Consider the following 20,502-nt stretch of genomic DNA (forward strand, 5'->3'; position numbering starts at 1 on the left):
TCACAGAATCGCGGAATGATTGAGGTTGGAAGGGACCTCTGGAGATCATCTAGTCCAACCTCCCTTCTCAAAGGGGGTTCCCTAGAGTACATTGCCTAGGATTTTGTCTAGATAACTTTTGAGTATTTCCAGAGAAGGACACTCCACATCCTCTCTGGGCAACTTGTGCCACTGCTCTGTCACCCTCACAGTAAAGAGGTTTTTCCTTTTGTTCAGTTGGAATGAGCACTTTGCCCATTGGGCAGTAGCTCTTAAGACTCACAACATTATTTTGTATATACATCTAAGCATTTTTGACAGTGCTGTCCCACATGTAAGAGTTAGATAGTCTGGATCCCTGACTTCACTGCTAGTGCTCAGTAGTTCACAAGTGTCAGAATGGGAACAGATTTGTACAAGCCAAATGTAGGCATCTGGGTATCATATGAAAGTTTCCACAGTTCTTACCTATGGAATATATATCCAAATGTTAGCTGAGTTATGATTTTGCAAGTATCAGGGGAGTTTGAATTATAGACTGGAATGTGAAATGATAAATTTTCCACGTGAATTTAAAACAAAACTCTTCAACTGTAGTGATGATTCTTAAAATTGATATTTTTTCTCTATTATTTACCATCATTCTTGGAATCACATATTCTTATACAATATGAATATGTTTGAAGGAAATTCTGGAGGTCATTTAGTTCCACCTCATCTTCAAAGCTCAGGGCAATGCCAACACAGGTTATGAAAACCTCCAAGGACAGAGAGTCCACAGCCTCCCTGGGAAATCCATGTCAGTGTTTATACGCTCATTTTGAAGCATTTGTTCATCTGTCCAGCCTGAATTTCTCTCTTTGAAATTTTTCCTTTGCATTCTTGTCCTTTGTGCACCCCTGAATCTGGTCCATTGTTCTACAGTGTTCTTTTGCCAGTGGAAGACTGAAATAGATTCTTGGTCTGAGGTATATAGTATATTCATAGATACAAAGGGAAGTGAACTCGCATTGCTTAGAAAAAAAAAGTAGACTGAGGGACATTCTTACAGGCACTTTCTGTCTTAGTGGCTCTCTACTGGAATTTTATTTATTTATTTATTTATTTTTACAACCTCACAGCTCCTAGCCTCTTCACTGGATGTTTATTGCAGTTGTAGGTACAAAAATTCAAGCTGCCTTTCTTAAAGATGTTTAATTTCTTGTCCCCATTTTTCAAAATAATTTAGTTTATGCTGAACAGACATTTATTCCCCTTTTGTTAAAACCGAGGGTTTTCTGGTAAATCGTACATACCTGTAGAAATGTACACAAAGTTATAACACCTTGAGAGAACGTAAAGAAGTCACAATAACCACAAGCAGTCAGATAGATTTGATTCCTTCTGCCAAGTGTATTGGGATATTTCCAAATAAATCACAGAATCACAGAATTTCTAGGTTGGAAGAGACCTCAAGATCATCGAGTCCAACCTCTGACCTAACACTAACAGTCCCCACTAAACCATATCCCTAAGCTCTACATCTAAACGTCTTTTGAAGACTTCCAGGGATGGTGACTACACCACTTCCCTGGGCAGCCTGTTCCAATGCCTCACAACCCTTTCAGTGAAGAAGTTCTTCCTAACATCTAACCTAAAACTCCCCTAGCTCAACTTAAGCCCATTCCCCCTCGTCCTGTCACCAGGCATGTGGGAGAACAGACCAACCCCCACCTTGCTACAGCCTCCCTTGAGGTACCTATAGAGAGCGATAAGGTCTCCCCTGAGCCTCCTCTTCTCCAGGCTGAACAAGCCCAGCTCCCTCAGCCGCTCCTCGTAGGACTTGTTCTCCAGGCCCCTCACCAGCTTCGTCGCCCTTCTCTGCACCCGCTCAAGCACCTCCATGTCCTTCTTGTAGCGAGGGGCCCAAAACTGAACACAGTACTCGAGGTGCGGCCTCACCAGAGCTGAGTACAGGGGGACGATCACCTCCCTAGCCCTGCTGGTCACACTGTTCCTGATACAAGCCAGGATGCCGTTGGCCTTCTTGGCCACCTGAGCACACTGCTGGCTCATATTCAGCTGACTATCCACCATCACTCCCAGGTCCTTCTCTGCCTGGCAGCTCTCCAACCATTCCTCTCCCAGCCTGTAGCTCTGCTTGGGGTTATTGCGCCCCAGGTGCAGGACCCGGCACTTGGCCTTGTTAAACTTCATGCAGTTGACCTCAGCCCATCGGTGCAGCCTATCCAGATCCTCCTGTAGAGCTTTCCTACCCTCAAGCAGATCGACACATGCGCATAGCTTGGTGTCATCTGCAAACTTACTGAGGGTGCACTCGATGCCCTCGTCCAGATCATCGATGAAGATATTAAAGAGGACCGGCCCCAGCACCGAGCCCTGGGGGACACCACTAGTGACTGGCCTCCAACTGGACTTGGCTCCATTCACCACGACTCTTTGGGCCCGGCTATCCAGCCAGTTTCTAACCCAATGAAGCGTGCGCCAGTCCAAGCCTAGGGCAGCCAGTTTCTTGAGGAGAATGCTGTGGGAGACGGTGTCAAAAGCCTTGCTGAACTCAAGGTAGACCACATCGACAGCCTTTCCCTCATCCACCCAGCGCGTCACTTGGTCATAGAAGGAGATCAGGTTCGTCAAGCAGGACCTGCCTTTCATAAACCCATGCTGACTGGGCCTGATCGCCTGCTTGCCCTGCAAGTGCTGCGTGATGACTCTCAGGAGGATCTGCTCCATGAGCTTCCCTGGCACTGAGGTCAAACTGACAGGCCTGTAGTTTCCCGGGTCAGTCCTCCGGCCCTTCTTGTAGATGGGCGTCAGATTTGCTAGCTGCCAGTCAACTGGGACCTCCCCCGATAGCCAGGACTGCTGATAAATGATGGACAGTGGCTTGGCCAGCTCCTCTGCCAGTTCTCTCAGTACCCTTGGGTGGATCCCATCCGGCCCCATCGACTTGTGAACATCTAAGTGCCGTAGCAGGTCACCAACCAGTTCTTCATGGATAATGAGGGCCACATCCTGCTCCCCATCCCCTTCCACCAGCTCAGGGTACTGAGTATCCAGAGAACAACCGGTATTGCCGCTAAAGACTGAGGCAAAGAATGCATTGAGCACCTCCGCCTTTTCCTCATCTCTTGTAACTAAGTTTCCCCCCGCATCCAGTAAAGGATGGAGATTCTCCTTAGTCCTCCTTTTTGTGTTGATGTATTTATAGAAACGTTTTTTGTTATCTTTAACGGCAGTAGCCAGATTGAGCTCCAGATGAGCTTTAGCCTTCCTAATTTTGTCCCTGCACAGCCTCGCTACATCCTTAAAGTCCTCCCTAGTGGCCTGCCCACTTTTCCAAAGCTTATAAACCCTCTTTTTTCTCCTAAGATCAAGCCACAATTCTCTGTTGAGCCAGGCCGGTCTTCTTCCCCGCCAGCTCATCTTTGGGCACTTGGGGACAGACAGTTCCTGCGCCATTAAGATTTCCCTCTTGAAGAGCGCCCAGCCTTCCTGGACCCCTCTGCCCTTCAGAACCGCCTCCCAAGGGACTCCACCAACTAGTGTCCTGAGCAGCTCAAAGTCAGCCCTCCGAAAGTCCAATACAGCGGTTTTACTGGTCCCCTTCCTGGCCTCGCCAAGAATAGTGAACTCCACCATTGCGTGGTCACTCTGCCCAAGACAGCTCCCAACAATCACATCCTCCACCAGTCCTTCTCTGTTTGTGAAGAGAAGGTCTAGCGGGGCGCCACCCCTGGTAGGCTCACTAACCATCTGCGTCAGGAAGCTATCTTCCATGCTCTCCAGAAACCTCCTAGACTGCTTTCTCAGGGCTGTGTTGTGCTTCCAGGATATGTCAGGGAAGTTGAAGTCCCCCACGAGTACAAGAGCTGACGATTTTGCAACTTCTGTCAGCTGCCTGTAGAGTTCCTCATCCGTCTCCTCATCCTGGTTTGGCGGTCTATAGCAGACCCCGACCAGGACACTAGCCTTGTTGTCCCTGCCGATCCTAACCCAAAGGGACTCGACCTTGTCGTTCCCAGCCTCGAGTTCTACAACCTCGAAAGACTCTCTAATATAGAGAGCCACACCACCACCCCTTCTGTGCTGCCTGTCCCTTCTGAAGAGCTTATAGCCAGGCATTGCAGCACTCCAGTCATGAGACTGGTCCCCCCACGTCTCCGTGATGGCAACCAAGTCGTAGCCTGCCTGCTGCACAATGGCTTCCAGCTCCTCCTGTTTGTTACCCATGCTGCGTGCATTGGTGTAGATGCACTTCAGCTGGGCCATTGCCTTATCCTTCGGCCTTGCCATCGTTCCCCCTGGCACAGCCCCAACAATCCTAGCTTCAGCCCCATCCCCCTTCCTACCTAGTTTAAAGCCCTCTCAATGAGCCCTGCCAGCTCCTGGCCCAGGATCCTTTTTCCCCTAAAAGATAGGGACCCGTCTGCGGCCATCAGGCCAGGTGTTGAGTAAAGTGCCCCATTATCAAAAAACCCAAGATTTCTGTGTTGGCACCAGCCCCGGAGCCACGTGTTTAACAGGTGGGCTTTCCGTGTCCTCTCTGAACCCCTCCCTGCCACCGTAGGGATGGATGAAAACACCACCTGCACTCCCGCTCCATCCACTAACCGACCCAGTCCCCTAAAGTCTCTTTTGATAGCCTTCAGGCTTCTCTCTTCGATGTCGTCACTGCCCGCCTGGACTATCAAAAGATGGTAATAGTCAGAGGGGCGTACCAGGTTGGGAAGCTTCCTGGCAACGTCCCTGACCCTGGCCCCAGGGAGACAGCAGACTTCCCTACGGGTAGGGTCAGGCCGACAAATAGGGCCCTCTGTTCCCCTAAGAATCGAGTCTCCAACAACAATAACCCTCCTGTCTTTCCTGGTGGAGTCAGTCCTGAGGCGTGGAGTCGACCTCCTCGCCCTAGGCATCCTCCTGGGAACACTTGCTACCTCTTCCTCACGCACCGGCCTCTCAATCTCTAGGGCCTCAAACCTGTTGTGTAAGGGCACCTGGGAAGGTGGGGCCGGAAGGGGAGGGCGTCGCCTGCGATGTCGACCAGGGACCTGTTTCCATTCCTCCTCAGCTCCCAGATCCCCTCCCTCTGCCCGACGGGGACAGGGCAGGGGGTCTACCCCCATTTGAGGAGTCTCACCTCGGCACCTCCCCTTGCGGCCCTGCAGGGAGTTACTCCAGAAGTCTATCTCTCGCTCACACTCCCTGATGGCCCTCAACCTCTCCACCTCCTCCTTGAGCTCCGCCACCATGCGGACCAGGTCATCCACCTGCTCGCACCTCACGCACGCTGTTTCTCTGCCTCCCGCCGATGGCAGCAACAGGCTCAGACACTCCTTGCATCCGGTGACCTGAACTGCGGCATTTTTTAACGGGTAGTCGGTCTGGGTGTGTACCGACTTTCTGGAGAGTGCGCCGTGCCTGGTGGCGACCATTATCACCTAGCTAACAGCTGTTGTTAAGGAGGTGTTGTTTGTGTGTAGGGGGAGCGCTCTGCCCTTCCTGCGCGCCCTGCCTGCGCGAACTGCCGCGCTAACTGCCGCGCCACTCCCTTCTGACGCGCCACGCCCTGTTTGCCCGCCCTGTTCGCCGCGTTCCTGGTCGCTCGCGCTCCCTAAATGTAATAAAATTACATTTATCGCTCACGCTCCCTAAATGTAATAAAATTACATTTATTGTCAAACTACTGTGCTACCTAGAATAAATGATTCCAATATACATTTTGTTCCCTAGCCTAAAATTTGTTCCTTCACTCTGTCTCTTTTTGACGGAGACAACTCTCACCTCTCCCGGATTCAACATGGGAACCAAATTCACAGCCTAGGTCTAAAGACAACTTTTGCACTTGGACGCCTTTTTTTTCTGACCTATGATTCTTCTTTTTAGATTGCCCTTTTTTTTTTTTTTTAATAAAGGCAAAAAAAAAAAAAAAAAAAAAGAAAGAAAATGTTAGTATCATTTTTATGAGTTTCTCAGTCTCTAAATTCATACTTATACTAGGAATTGAGTTGAGTCCAGCAATAGTAAAATTCAATTACAAAAATGTTATTATGTCATAACTATAAAACTGTAACAGTAACAATTTATAATGGAAATATTACCACCATCTCAGTTATTGCCATTATTGGTATTATAAATAATGTTATTTATTTTTCTTTTATTTAATTATTTATTTTCTGCAAAACAACTTTTATCTGCTCTTTCTAATTTAGAAATACCTGGATAGCTACAGGAATTCATGTGCACTGTGGTCATTAAGGCAGTTATTTTCAGGAAGCATGATAGGCCCTTTAGGGTAATTTTCATGTAGAAGGTCTGTACAATTATGAAGTTTCTGATCTTCTTATATTGAAGATAACAGGGAGGCTTCACTGGTTTTCATAATTTCATAGAATCATAAAATATCCCAAATTGGAAGAGATCCACAAGGATCATTGAGTCCAACTCCTGGCTCCAAAAAGGGCCACCTAAAAATTAAACCATATATCTGAGAACATTTCCCAATGCCTATTTGTAGTCCTAAAAAGAGTTTAGTTCAGGCTAATTTACAGACTCCATTATCTCCATACTACTGCATCTGTGTTATTATCCATTAATGTCTGCTTACTTTTAAGTTATATTTGCTCCTGTACGTACATGTATTTCATAATATGACCAAGGTTAGGAGAGAACAAAGGTGTATGCAACACGTTTTTCTGTATCCAGGGTGCTGAAGCCTGTATAACCAAGCTCCATCAACTTACCTTCCAGAAAGAGCAGAAATTGCAAGTTATAGTGACTCAGTTTCCAAGGCTCTAGCTCTGTTAAGGATTACTGAACACCTATATTTCTGTCCAGTGCCTACAAAACTATTTAATTTTCATAAAATGAGAACTAAGATATACTGATGCACCTTAGTATAAGGTACATAATATATATCATTGTATATCTGCTTCTCCTAGACATAGGGACTGGGAATTTAAACAATCTTCATAGTGATTAAAATGACCACTTAATGCAAAAGTATGCTATTGTGGTTTACAATATAAGAGCAAAGAGATACAGGATATAATGTCCTCTTTCTCCTTTAGTGGAGGGACATCATGTTCTGTATTTTTATTATTTTTTTAGGGAATTTCCAAATCATAGGAAAGAGCTATTCAACACAAAACAGTGCTGCCAAATACTATTTTCTCTTAATTGTCCAAGTGCTTATTGCAAGATAAAGGTTTCCCAGTTTCTGAGGGAGCTCACTAGTATCATTTGATAATTTGATATTTTGTCAGTGAGCTTCATTTTCTTGTGTCCCTTGAATAAAAGACCTCGTGAACATCAGTGGATGCTTTATATGTAACAACTGGCTATGCAGAAAGTACCCTCAGCAACAGGTTTTAATCTGTCTTGAGGTGAACTGTTTTCAGCCTCACTGTTCACACTGTTTCATTTTGCACAAAGAAAAATTACTCATTGAAAAAAACTGAAAAGATTTTTTTCTGTCCTGTTTGCTAGATCACTGCTGAGTGGCAATATATTTCAGTATTGTTTTGTGCTGCAGAAGTCCTAGTGTTCAGTGTTTTCTGTGAAAAAGACATCTGGGTTAAAAAATCTATGGAAGTGGTTGAATAATTTTCTCATAACTTTCTCTACTTGTTAATTCTTTAATATTTTTTTGGCACTCCGTTCTCTTCTCATTTTACAATTCCTAGGTTCTGTTCCATAATGATCCCCATTCTTATGTTTTACAAAACTCACAGATTTAGACTTAATTCTTCATTCAGCTTTAGACTTTTATGGAAATTCTAGCTTACTTGTAGCAAAGGTTATTTTCAATCCTTCCTGTATGTGCACATAAAAGTAATAACACTTATGAATTCCAAATGACAAAAATAAGTAGGGAAATGTCTCCTGCACCTCATTTTTTTTTATTAATTTTAGGGTTCCTTGGGATTACATATTGATTCTGAACACTTGCAACTGGCAAGGTGCTGACTAAGGTGTCTTGTTTGAGATTTTTTGTGTTATTTTCTTTATTTTATTTGATTGCATTTTTTCCATAGGTGATATTTTCTCTTTTTGCTATGGAAACTGTAAGTTTCTGTTTGAGTGCTTAATAGCCTAATGGTTGGAGGGGAAGGAGTACCTCTGGGATTATCTGTGTTTGCAAACAACCTATTTATAATTCTCATCTGCATTTATTTTAATGTGTGTTCCAGAATGCTGACAATATTTGGACTATTCATTCCCAGGTAGAATATACTACTGTTTATTGTGAATAGCTATGTTTACCTTTTACTTATTTTCTGCAGTTTCTGAAAGATTTTATTGTTCTTTTGACAATGTTGATGAATTAATTCACACTGTTGCATGGTTCTGTGACTCCCATACTGCAAACTCCATAAGACATTGACTTAATGACCAACACAAGTACAGTGTTAAACTATATCTTTACAAACATATTGAAACTTGAAAGTAGAGAAAACAGTTTATTTAATCTTACAATAAATTTTGCAAAATAGAATAGCTTAGATTATCATACTTTAACTTTTTTTTTTTTTTTTTCAATTTATAAAAGACTGAAACACAGTTGACAATGATATGGACACAGAAATACTATTTGCTATGTTTTATTTTCTACAATTTTGGATAATATTAGCATGCAAGTACTTGAATAAAAATACTTGTATATATGACTTATTTTGAAATAAGAATTTTACCAGCAATAGATTAAAATCTTGCCATGAAAACTTAGATGAAACATGACAAAAAAAAAAAAATAATAAAATAAAATAAAAAATTTTTAACCTGAAAAAATATTCATCCTGTTATCTTTTACATATTCCATTAATAGTATATTGTAATGGTCTCTGAAAGATATTTTCATATATTTTAAACTGTTTTTATATTGTTAAATCATTTGTTTTCCCTTGAGATTGGTAGTATGAGCAAGGCATGAATAATTAAGAATGCTGGATTGCTTGCAGGAGAATCTTCTATTTACACAGACTAGCCCATACTGCTCAACGCTCTGATGAAACCCATCTGACTATGTAGTTATGTCTGATACCACATGGCACATACTGCATGCATGGATGTAGATTTCTATGAGGCCAAACGTTTTCCTTCAATTTAACTAACCAGATGAAGGCATATTTTACACCACATCTGGTCAGTCTTGTGCTTCCTAAATACAAGCATCTGTAAAAGTATGCACACATTTCTTTACTGTTGTCTTAGTGTTGCATGCTAAATATTAACAAAGAGAATGGTTAATATGCAGACTGATATTTTTTAAGGCATATTTTAATTTTAAAGAGCTATCTGGATGTAATTCATGTAATAATGACCACCTAGAAGGGAATCTAAGTTTCTGAGGCATCTCACTCCAGTGAGATCTCGGCAGCCACCCGAAGGCAGTTGTACATCTCCTGTGGCAGGTCAGCCCGAGTGAGATTGTTTCCATCCAGGCGCAAATGTGTGATCTTGGAATAGGTCAATGGTCCAACAACCTTACAGAAACTGCTCAGTGGGAACTCTGAAACAAAGGGGACACAAGTAAGAGAAAGCACAAATAATTAAGACAAATGAGATAAAAATATTATTTTTCTGCCTTTTCTTTTTAACTTAGAAATTGTGAGTTCTACTTTTTATTTTTATTTATTTTATTTTATTTTATTTCAATATTTTGTGTGTCTCTGCTGATACCATTCTACTTGAGCTTACTGGGACTTCAGGGGGTTTTGTCAGAGAGCTTCTTCACATTAATCGAGAAGTTCAGAATTTAAAGATTGGGTATTACAAGTGCTGTGTGCTTGCAGCATCTATTTAATTTTTAAGTCTTCAGATTTTATTTAGAGGCTCAATTTGGCATTTAAAAAAGAAAGAAAGAAAGAAAGAAAGAAAGAAAGAAAGAAAGAAAGAAAGAAAGAAAGAAAGAAAGAAAGAAAGAAAGAAAGAAAGAAAGAAAGAGAAGGAAAGAAGGGATAAGTTTCTGGAAAAGTTGTACATAACATAATCTTATTCATATGAAGAGGCAGTCCCCTGAGTATGTTTGTAAAATATTATTTTTGGAATGTTTCATTTTGATTTACTAGTTTTAAAATGAAATTTGGGCTGGGGACATTTAAATTGTATAACTGAACCTTTCCAGAAAAGCAGGACTGCAAGGTAAATATAAAAGTAAAAAAAAAAAAAAAAAGTAAAAAAAAGTAAAAATATTTATATTTATTGCAGTTCACATATCATGCTATGTATAGCTTCCATCCAATTGAAATATGGCAGTCTTTGAGTGGAAATTGTATGTTATGAGCAGTATTAACTGTAAGCAGAAAAAAAATGCATGAAACAGAAATTCTGTGCTCGGTATACATAAATTCATATGCATGAATTGTATACCTCAGTCATTCAGAAAAGATTTGTCCTCAGGAGAGAATCTCCTGATTAACCTAATCTCCACTGTACACAGTGTCCATTGTGTAATTCTGCAAAGATAGTTTTTCATTCTTCTCCCAGTTCCCTTTGATTCAGACACTGTCACCACTCAAGAGCCAATCTGAGAGACTTGATCTTCTTAATTTTTTTGTCAGTGATTAAACGTTATTAAATGCTTTTGTGGTACAGAGGATCAGCTCTCATAATTTCTGAGAAATCAAGGTAGGATTCTCAAAATCAAAAACGCTTTTGACTACAGGTCATAGGTCATTCATGGGTTTTTGAAAATACCACGATATATCCTTTCTGCATGACTATTTATCTCATTTAAGAAAACAAGATGACCTACATTCAGTTGTAGTAATAATGGAAGAGGAAGTGGATATCTTTCATATCTCTACTTTAACCTCAATTGGATTTTTCCAGAACTGACATTACAATAATCTTCTATAATTGATGAAATATTTATTGTGTAAACTAGGTATAAGTGTACACCCATCTCTAAAGGCAGATCTTTAAAGAATGACAGTGTAGTTAATTTGTTACAGACAGAGAGATGATGTCAAAGAAAGGGTAAATATTTGCATATCTTTCACAAAGTAAGGAATATTATGTGGAGATTGAGGAAATGTATTTCAAGTGTTAGATCTTGATCACCAAGATTTTTTAGACTAAACAAAAACAACAAAAACAAAAATCCTTGATTTTTGAATATTTTATAATCTTGTTCTGAAAGGGTGAAATAAAAAAGGCATCCTTAATGGAACAAGTATAGGGCAGTCCAAATTGGAATATTGTACAATATTAAACTTGTAGACCAATTCTAATACTTTACCAGTTAATGTACCCACTGAAGTGAACTGATGATTCTCATGAGATAGGGTCACGCAATCTAAGAAAAAGTTACAGGATTGGATCTGTATGGATTTTGTTGTATGAAAACAAGTTTGCTTGGCCTACAGCCTCAACCATTTATTATCTAGGCCAAGGTCTCTGGAGATTGTTTGGGTAAAATTTGTAAAGTGGTAAAAAAACATGAATTTTAATATATATGTTTTTCGTTTTCTAGTCTTTAATGGAAAATAAAATGACACAGTAAGTATAATTTTATTGAAGACCATATATATATATAAGTTTTCAAAATTTACTTTGTTTACCATATTGTTACTTTTGAGCACAAGTTCATATGTAAATGTTGTGCACATAAGCAAGTTTATTAGTGTTACCAAAATACCCAGCTGTGCAGATTGTTTATGAGATTGAGACAACTTTGCAAGTAGATTCAGATTTAGTCTTCACAGAAGTCAAAGGAACTCTGTCATGGACTTCAGTGATATTTGGTTCCATTTCTTGGTGTAAAGTGCATGTATTTGGGAATTAATTTATTATGCAGTTCATATAATTGTCATTTGTAAGAAGCATATTAAAAATATCTGTTTTCTAATTGTATCTATATTAGCAGAAAATTAGATAAGTGTTTCTTGGAAGTGCACCCAATGTGTTCTATATGTTCTGTATGGAAACTGCAATCTGTGAAGCTGAAGCAGATAAGACATTACTAGTTTACTTCCTCCTTTATTGAAGTGATTCATGTTTCAGATGTTCCTGTTCAAATATCTTTCTGAATAAATAGTATTAAGGTTTAGAGGTAAAGAACATTAAATTCTGCTATTAGTATGATATTCATATTTTCCCTACTCAGAATTTCTGCATGAGTCAGACAAAGAGATAGTTACAGGGATTGGGTAAAAATTGGATTTTCACCTGAACAGTTATTTTCTCACTAAATGTGTCTGTTCCCAGAAGAAATTCTGTTGTTTTAACAATATTTAAATAAGAAATATCTAGAGAGAGAAAAAAATATAAAAAAATCAGGAGAAGGTTTTGCCCTCTGCTCTCGTATACCCATAGAGAAAAATAGGACCATAGAAATATTTAAGATTTTTAGACAGAATTTATTTTGACTATATGCTAGGCAAGAGTATATCCCTTGCACATCAGGACTACAAGCAGCCTTAAGCTGAGGAAGATTAATAGTGTTAAGATTTTTTGTTCAGGTGTGCAATACAGCAAAGATTAATGGGATCAGCAGTCCTAGTCACCTTTGCTGGTCTGTGGTCCCATAGTAATTGTATCTGAGTCATTACTGTACAAGCCACTATAAAAAAAAAAAAAAAAATTTGGGATTGCTAAAGTATTTCAGATAAAATACCACGAAGTATCTCTACAACTAACTGTGTTTAGAGTAATTAAAATTATGGTACAGCTACTGATCCAGCAGAATATTTTGTCTCCTGACTGTCCCTTTGAACATTTTCAAGTTTCCCCTTGTAATACTCTATTCATATGATATCTTCTTGCTAGGAATTTATGTGGAAGCCACTGTTTCCTTAATCCTTCATAAGTGAAATATGGAGAAGTCCATCTGTGGACCCTCTTCACTGATCCTCATTGATTTCTATAACTACAAAGTGTATTTTTGCCTTGAGCAATCTACATGTATAATAATAAATATTACAAATATGTATTTAATCCCAATGCAATCCTAAGGCATGGGAGTAAACCAATGTTGTCATTAATCAGGAAACTCCACCCTGAAATTATTTAAAAAGACATACTAAAAAAGAAGATTCAATCTTATCCATTCTGGGTTTGAGGTATGAAGAGAGCAAAGACACTGGTCTTATGTTCGCTTGGAGATCCAACTAGCACATAACATTACAATTCATTACATCATTACACTTAAACTGAAAAGCTGAGCAAAACCTAGCACATAAATAGTATCTCCTTAAAAAGAAATGATTATTGCTTGTCCCACGTTGATTATTAGCATATTAGGGAACACAATATCGTTTCTGTGAAATTAGATAGTCAAGGAAATCTATTATGAAAATCTGCTACATTTCTTTTTCAGGCAAAAGAGTAAATCAGAGCTCTCTTGCATTAGTCCATATGGTAGCAATGAAAGCGCAGCAGTAGCCTGTCCTACTCCTTACACTGTCACCCTCTCCTGCTGACTAGCATTTTGGAAATACAGCTTTCATTGAAAAGTATATTGCTGTCACAGTTGTTTAGAAGTCCTTGGAAACATGAATGGAAAACGAAGTTGGTACCTGGGTATCTTGCAGAAGGCTCAGAAAAGCCATTCTAATCAGTTAAAATTGCCTCATTTATCTTAGGATAAGTTAAATATCAACAGCTTTTTTAGGAAAGAGAGTATCTGACAGAGTTCTACAGGTTGCTGTATGTAGTACCTCATGTGGGAAGCATTAATTCATTTTTTTTTTTTCCCTCTTCAAAACAAGGAAATGAAAGAAAATGAGATATAGGGGAAAAAAAATCATAATATTGGGGAACATGTGAAACAGTAAATAACAAACAAAAGGTCTTGCCTTCTCCCCGGTAAGATCTCCATTAAAATATTTTGCTGCAAAGGCTAAGTCTGTATTGAGTAAAGAAAAAAATGTTTCTTAGCTAACTGGTATCCTAGACCCCTGATGGATACAGATAAGAAGATGAGGATTTTATGGTTTATAGTTTATGCTAGCTAGCAGGATGATGTAAGTCTTCCAGCAGGAATGCTGTATTTGACCTTACTACCTCTACATGAGAGGCCACTGCTGACAGAGATCCAGCTGGAGAGCTTCTAACATGAAGGTGGGGTTGGCCCAGCTTTATAGTATCTCCTTCCCATCCTAGGATTAGGACAACCTTCTAAAAGCTCTGTCTCAGTAGAAATCTCCATGATCTCGTACAAGGTGTGGCTGTTATTGATTTTAGAAGGAACTGTTTTAAAATCATGCTTGAATGGAGACAAACTTGACACCTAATCATATGATGTGGAAAATGAGAATTAAAAACAGAAAGCAACAGTATCAGGATCTGCTAGGTGGAAGGGCAGGAAATGTGAGAAAAAAAAAAATATATATATATATATGTATGTATGTATGTATATATATAAGCTGTTTCATTGTCTTTTTCATTATGCCTTGTGCCTAGTATCACAAGTGTTTATACTAGTATTTATTGTACTCTTGTTCTCTCCTCTCCTCCAGCACTTTCACTGACACTCTTCTGAAAGGTTGCACATACTGTAGTTTGATTCTCAGCTTTTTTTTTTTTTTGACTTACTAATTATGACTATCCTCCACACTGATTAAATTTTTCCCAGAGTTTTGTTTGTTTGTTTATTTTCTAAATTGTATATGTGCACTCCATTGACTTTGATAGAGGTGCTTCAGTGTACCTGAGATGAGTATTTGGCAAATAATAACCATATATGTATGAAAATAGAATATTGTATCTTTAAGATTAATTTGCATAGCTAAATGTCTGTCTTTTAATATCAATGCAAGCAACAGTAAGAAAAATGATAGCCAGTACCATTTATTTAAACTGGTTGAACTACACTTCCAGATACTTGCATCAACCATTAGTGTCTAGATAGTGGTAAACAGAAATGAAAATATGCAAATTTAACTCACTGTTAATTTTGTTGACTTGGAGGTAGAAGTTTTCAAGATTCTCACTGACAGTTGGAATGCTCTTCAGCTGATTGAAGGAGAGATCCAACTCAACCAGTGATGTGATATTGAAGACGTTGCCTGGTATTCCAGAATCTGTTAATTTATTGTGGGATAAACGTAAATATTGCAGGGTTTTAAAACCTTGGAAATACTCATCAGGAATGTTGGAGATCTGGTTATTGTCAAAATACAGCATAAGCAAGGAGTGAGGCAGTCCTGTTGGTAGCTTTGTGAGTCGATTGAAGCTTAAGTCAAGATACAAAAGAGAATTCAGGCCTTTAAATGCCCCAGAAATAGAATCTGCTTTCAGCTGGTTGTTCTGGAGGTGAATGACAGTCAGATTTGCCAGCCCCTCAAGTGCACCGGGATTAACTTTTGTGATCTTGTTGTGACTTAATTGCAGGTCATCCAGAGTTTTTGGGAGTGGTCCAACAGCTTCAGTCAAATTGTTGTAATTAATGTGAAGTTTCTTCAGATGCTTTAGTTTAGAGAAGACTCTTCCCTTAATTTTTGAATTTTCCAAATGGTTGTGATCTAGGATAAGCCATTGTAGGTCTGTTACATTATCAAATGTATTTTCTTCAATGCCCTCAATCATATTGTTTCGAAGATAAAGGTATTTTATTCCACTTGGTACAATTGGAATGGTTTTCAGTTTAAGATTGTCACAATACATTGCAGTAGGGTAGCTTAAAGGACAATTACATTCTGGGGCACAGACTGCTGAGGATGGCCCAAAAGGATCATAACCATAATCATCTGCAGGACCATAGTCATACTGGCAAAAAATGCCACTAATCAATACCAGAAAAATGTGCAGTGAGTTTAAAGTCATCTTTTCAATGTGTCTTGTCCCTGTATAGTGAAGGGGGATAAAAAAGTTACAATTCTGTTTTTTTTTTGTTTGTTTGTTTGTTTTTTAATCAATATTTTGAAATTTTAGCACACAAAGACTATGATTCAAAGCTAATCAATTCAGGCTTCCCATATAAAGCTATTAAATAATAAAAATATATTCCTTTGTTAGTAATGCACAGTTGCTATTACAAATTTACAGTCCCTGTTTTGTTATAAACTGCTTTGTAGTGTGAAACTGCAGGTTATTCTGCTGTTGCAAATAACACATTTTTAAAGTCATACTGCAGCCATTCATCAAGTTACAATAAGGATGATAATGTCCAAGTTTTCTAAACTTGGCACAGAAGAGTTTCCAATTTTGCTGAAGGCCATGTTCAGAGATAGTTTTTCCATGTAAATTCTATCAAGCTTTCATTGCTATTACTAATATGTTAGAATTCCTCATTTTTAAATAACATGATGTTTTCAATTAAGTTCAAAAAGGTCAGGAAAGTTACAAACTGAGAGGGATGGTCTACTATATAATTTGTTGTTAAATTCCAGTAGCTTGAAATATTTTATTCTCCCATTTCCTCTAAAGAAAGGTAGGAAGTTCCACCAAGTTTCATATTCAGATAAACAAACTCATGGAAACATAGTGCATGTTCTCCTGGACCTGTCAACCAATACTACATATAGTACTACATATGGTGCATGAGTATAATCTCTCTGTCTAACAGGGGTCTACAGTGGATCTGAAATGACTGCACTTCAGATAGTGCAAGTGTCCTTGCAAAGTCGATATATAACAATGAATGTGATAATTACATTGCGTTACCATTCTAAATAAATCAATTAATAAAGTACTTGCTTTGCATAGTTGGCCTTCTAGATCACATATAGCTAAAGGATGTTTTAGTGTCTTTGGGTATGTTTTATTGTGATACAATATACGTGATCTCACCTTACATTTTAAAGGCATACTTCATAAGATATTAATTTATTATTATATCACAATCTTCATAGATTAATATCTTGATAATATTTCTTACTACCTACATGGATTCTGTGTTGTAAAGTCAGTGAACTAATTTTGATTTTCACTGGTGAAAGTGTACTCAACTACTGTTTAAAGAGTGAGACAATTAAGAAAATCCTTAGAAAAATCATGCTCTCAAGTAATTTGAGACAGCACGTACAGCCTTTAAACTGACCACTATGCATTGATCTCAGATCTAGGCAGTCTTCCAGAAAAGTCAGCCTTGCTATTGGCACTGTTTCATGTAACACAGAATACCTAAAGTTGAAATGCAGGGTCATTGCTAGAAAGTCTTTAATAAATTGGCTTGCTTTTATTAACTTGATAAAATCCACATAATCGCTCAACTAAAGTAACTCTAAGCAGGGCCTATTGATCTGGTGCAGAAAAAGGATTTATTTATTTTTTTTAAATTTAGTCAACCATCCCAAAAGCCCCTCTGCTGGATATTAAGCTGGATATTAAGTCTTCTGGATGAATAGGAGTATTGCATATCTTTTTCCATGGTGTTGGTTTCATCACATTTACCTAATTACAAAGTATTGCATAGAGAATCAATCAAATGTGAATTGTCAGTGTAATTTTCTTTGTTCTTTATTACTGCATGGGAACATGAAAACTTGATCTTCAGTCCCCTGCTGGTATAAGTAAGTACAGCTCCTCTGAAAGAAAAGTTACATTGACAAAATTCACCTCAAAATCTGGTCATATTTAGGTACTAAACATTAAGGACAGGAGACTAACTGCTTCTGTTCTCAAAATATAAAATACTGTAGAGAACTTCTTGGACTACGTTCTTTGGCTTTACAATGACATTTTTATACGTCCTCATTATTTTATAGTCTTACTGATAAAGTAGGGTAAACTTCCTATTTTAAATTCAAATTCTATTGCTCCTGTATTTATAAATTATACTCATAATTCTTGATTTATTACTGAGGCTGACATAGTATTATATATAGTCATTATATAGGCTGACATAGTTATTTTAAAGAGTATACAATGTTTAACTGCTTCACAAAACCCTGGAAGTAATTTGGAGTTAGACAGCAATTTTTTTTTTTTGAATGATTTTATCAAAAAAATTAAAATTAGATGCCAATTCCTTATTGCAAAGCCATAAGTGTATGTGTCTGACATAAAATAGCACAGTAAAGTAAATATTTAGTGTAGTTAACTTATTTTATTTATTTATTTATTTTAATTCGTGGTTCTAAATGTTTCTCTGTCAGAAATGTAAGATGTAAATAGATCATGTACACATACTTGGTTGTTACACTGAACTATATGAATTCAAAAGATAACATCAGAATATGTTCTTAGATGTTTATCTTATAAATATAAGCATTCTTGAATGGATTGCTTGTGTTTGTTCTACTCAGTTATGTTATAAAATACCTGTGAAAACATTTATGAAGTTGCTCAGGCGACATGCCAAAACATACTAAATGACAAATCCACAAATTTGGAAAAATGCTTACTACAGTAGAGTAGAAAAACTATTTAAATTATTTTGGAACCTATACTGCCTTATTTCTAAAGTTGTTGTGAAATAAAATAAATATAAATTTATGATCCCACTATAATTAATATACCTTAATTCTGCAGCATAATGTTTTACACAATTTGCATAAGAGGTATCATTAATAAGCTTCAATAGGATATTTCAAATATGTCTTAAAATTAACTAAATTATTCAAAGTATCTATGATTTTCCTCTTGTTGTTTACTTGATTAAATATTTCACTGTCTGGATGCCTTGTCTTTTTGTGAAATGAAGCAAAATGATTTAACAAACGGAGTGCTATGGAGCTATTACTAATAGACTATGAATGAATAAGTAAGGAATGAATAGTCTTTAAAAATATATTTCTACTGTACATCAATTCTTCTTTTGAAGTAAAACAAAACAGACTTGAAATGAGAGCAAGATTTATGCACAAAACATGTGAGGTCGTTTTAGGGAAACTAAAAAAGTAAATGTACTAAACAACTGTTGATTTGTGTTCAATTTACAAATTGGCAAACTTATCCTGACATGTTTTCACATTCATATTACAACTACATTTAAATAGCTGAACATTACAGTTAAAACATGCAGAAACACTTACCTTACTGCCTTGAAGCTGCTTTCGTTAATTCCCAGAGCAGATGCAATAAGGGACTGTATCGACCAATATATGCTGTAAACAGTGTCAGGAGGTAAAAGTCTGCCAGATCCTCTGTGTTACAGGAGGAGAAAAAAAAAAAAAAAAAAAAAAAAAAAAAGCCCTAGTCACGCTGTTCTCTGAAGCTGCTATGTCATCATGGTGATCTTGTGGTGTGGCATGTACAAAAATGCAGCTCTCTAATGAAGTGCAGGTGGATACCATATTTTGTACAAGGACAACCCATCTGCTCTTCCTGTGGGATGAGAGAATGATAAGTGTTCAGAAACCTGAAAAAGTTTAGACCACTAGCCACAGCCTTATACAAAGATTTTTATTTTTTTTTGAAGGAAAATATTTTCCTTTATAAAACAAATTTTAAACAGACTTTTGTTTCCCAACTTATTTTATGCTGCTAGACATGAGTTAACAAATAGCTCTAAGACCTCTGTGCTGCTGTATTTCTTTAGCCAAGTGACTCATTCCTTTGTTTTTATTTTATTTTGTTTTATTTTTGTAATATGTGTACAATAAAACATCCTTAATACAACTTTTAGCTTAAGGACTAGATTAAAAGATGTAAAAATTATCTTTAAATTACAACCTTTTGCTCAGCATTAAATAATGAGTTCAAAGTTTGTTCTACAAAGCTTAGGAATTTACATGGTCTCTAACTTTTCTTTGGTGTCTAAATGCATGTCTGTTTAGTACAAACACATCTGAGGAATATTTTTTTTCAGCAGTTACTGTAAACTTTATACATTTGTTCATTTTTACACTTACGACTTTCTTCTGCTTTTCAGAATCTGGAACTACTCAGCTTTACATTGTCTGTTTCTTATTCCGTGGATGTAGTTCAAGAATGCATCTTACAGCTTGGAGGAGAATGTTATTTTCACTGGGAAATGCCAAGAAAATAATGCACTAAGACAGTAACTGTTTAAAATGGATCCTAATATTTCTGTGAGAACTTTCCCTTATCTCTAATTGGTGGATATCTTCTCTTTTTATGGGATGCAAGCTCTGTTCTAAAGTTGGATGGAAACAAATGTGCATATAGAACGCACATACATTTTAAAGAACCTTGGGTGTTTAATTACATATAGCTGTAATTATCAATTTTGTTGGTGGTAGTGGTTTGTTTGTTTTTTTTTGCTATCTGTGATCACCTGTATGGAGTAAATTACTTTTCCATAACTTTTTGTAATCCATTCCTTTTACTAAATTTAGTTTTGTCTTAAGTCACATGATAATGCAGTGAATGAAACCAGTTACTTCTGTAGAAAGTCATGGTACGGTATTTATCTAGGCTGGAGAACCCTAGCAGTGTCTTGCAGCAGAGAAGCCTGGATGGGGCTTCCACTGAGATCTGATGATGATGTATCTAGGCCACCATGCTTGTGGGGGTCACTGGTAGCAGGGAAAGATTGGCCATAATTCAGTGTCCTTCACAGAGAATGGGAAAAAACACTACATAGTTACAGCCCCCTGGGCTACAATTCCTGTTTCTGCCATAACAAAATTGGCATACAAACTTACGCAAGACAGTGTAGTAAGTACCAGTTCA

The 20,502-nt window shown here is 37.9% G+C and overlaps 1 protein-coding gene across 1 annotated transcript; it reads right to left on the minus strand.

Annotated features, from left to right (window-relative positions):
* Positions 1–8,677: 8,677 nt before the first annotated feature.
* LUM (lumican) lies at positions 8,678–18,934 on the minus strand. The gene is made up of 3 exons (XM_084293279.1): positions 18,900–18,934; positions 14,871–15,767; positions 8,678–9,490 (listed from the first exon to the last, which is right to left on the minus strand). Exons 2-3 carry the CDS (start codon positions 15,745–15,747, stop codon positions 9,336–9,338), a joined length of 1,032 nt encoding a protein of 343 aa, XP_084149405.1. The 5' UTR covers positions 15,748–15,767; positions 18,900–18,934; the 3' UTR covers positions 8,678–9,335.
* Positions 18,935–20,502: the final 1,568 nt, after the last annotated feature.

Source organism: Netta rufina (assembly GCF_964035555.1).
Source record: "Netta rufina genome assembly, chromosome: 1".
NCBI classification, from domain to species: domain Eukaryota; kingdom Metazoa; phylum Chordata; class Aves; order Anseriformes; family Anatidae; genus Netta; species Netta rufina.

Bases quoted from the DNA above. Each gene is read 5' to 3' on its own strand.
- LUM (XM_084293279.1), bottom strand. From the start codon at position 15,747: ATGACTTTAAACTCACTGCACATTTTTCTGGTATTGATTAGTGGCATT. The intron at 9,491-14,870 runs GTGAGTTAAATT...CCTTTGTTTCAG, and splicing joins CCAAGTCAACAAAATTAACA to AGTTCCCACTGAGCAGTTTC.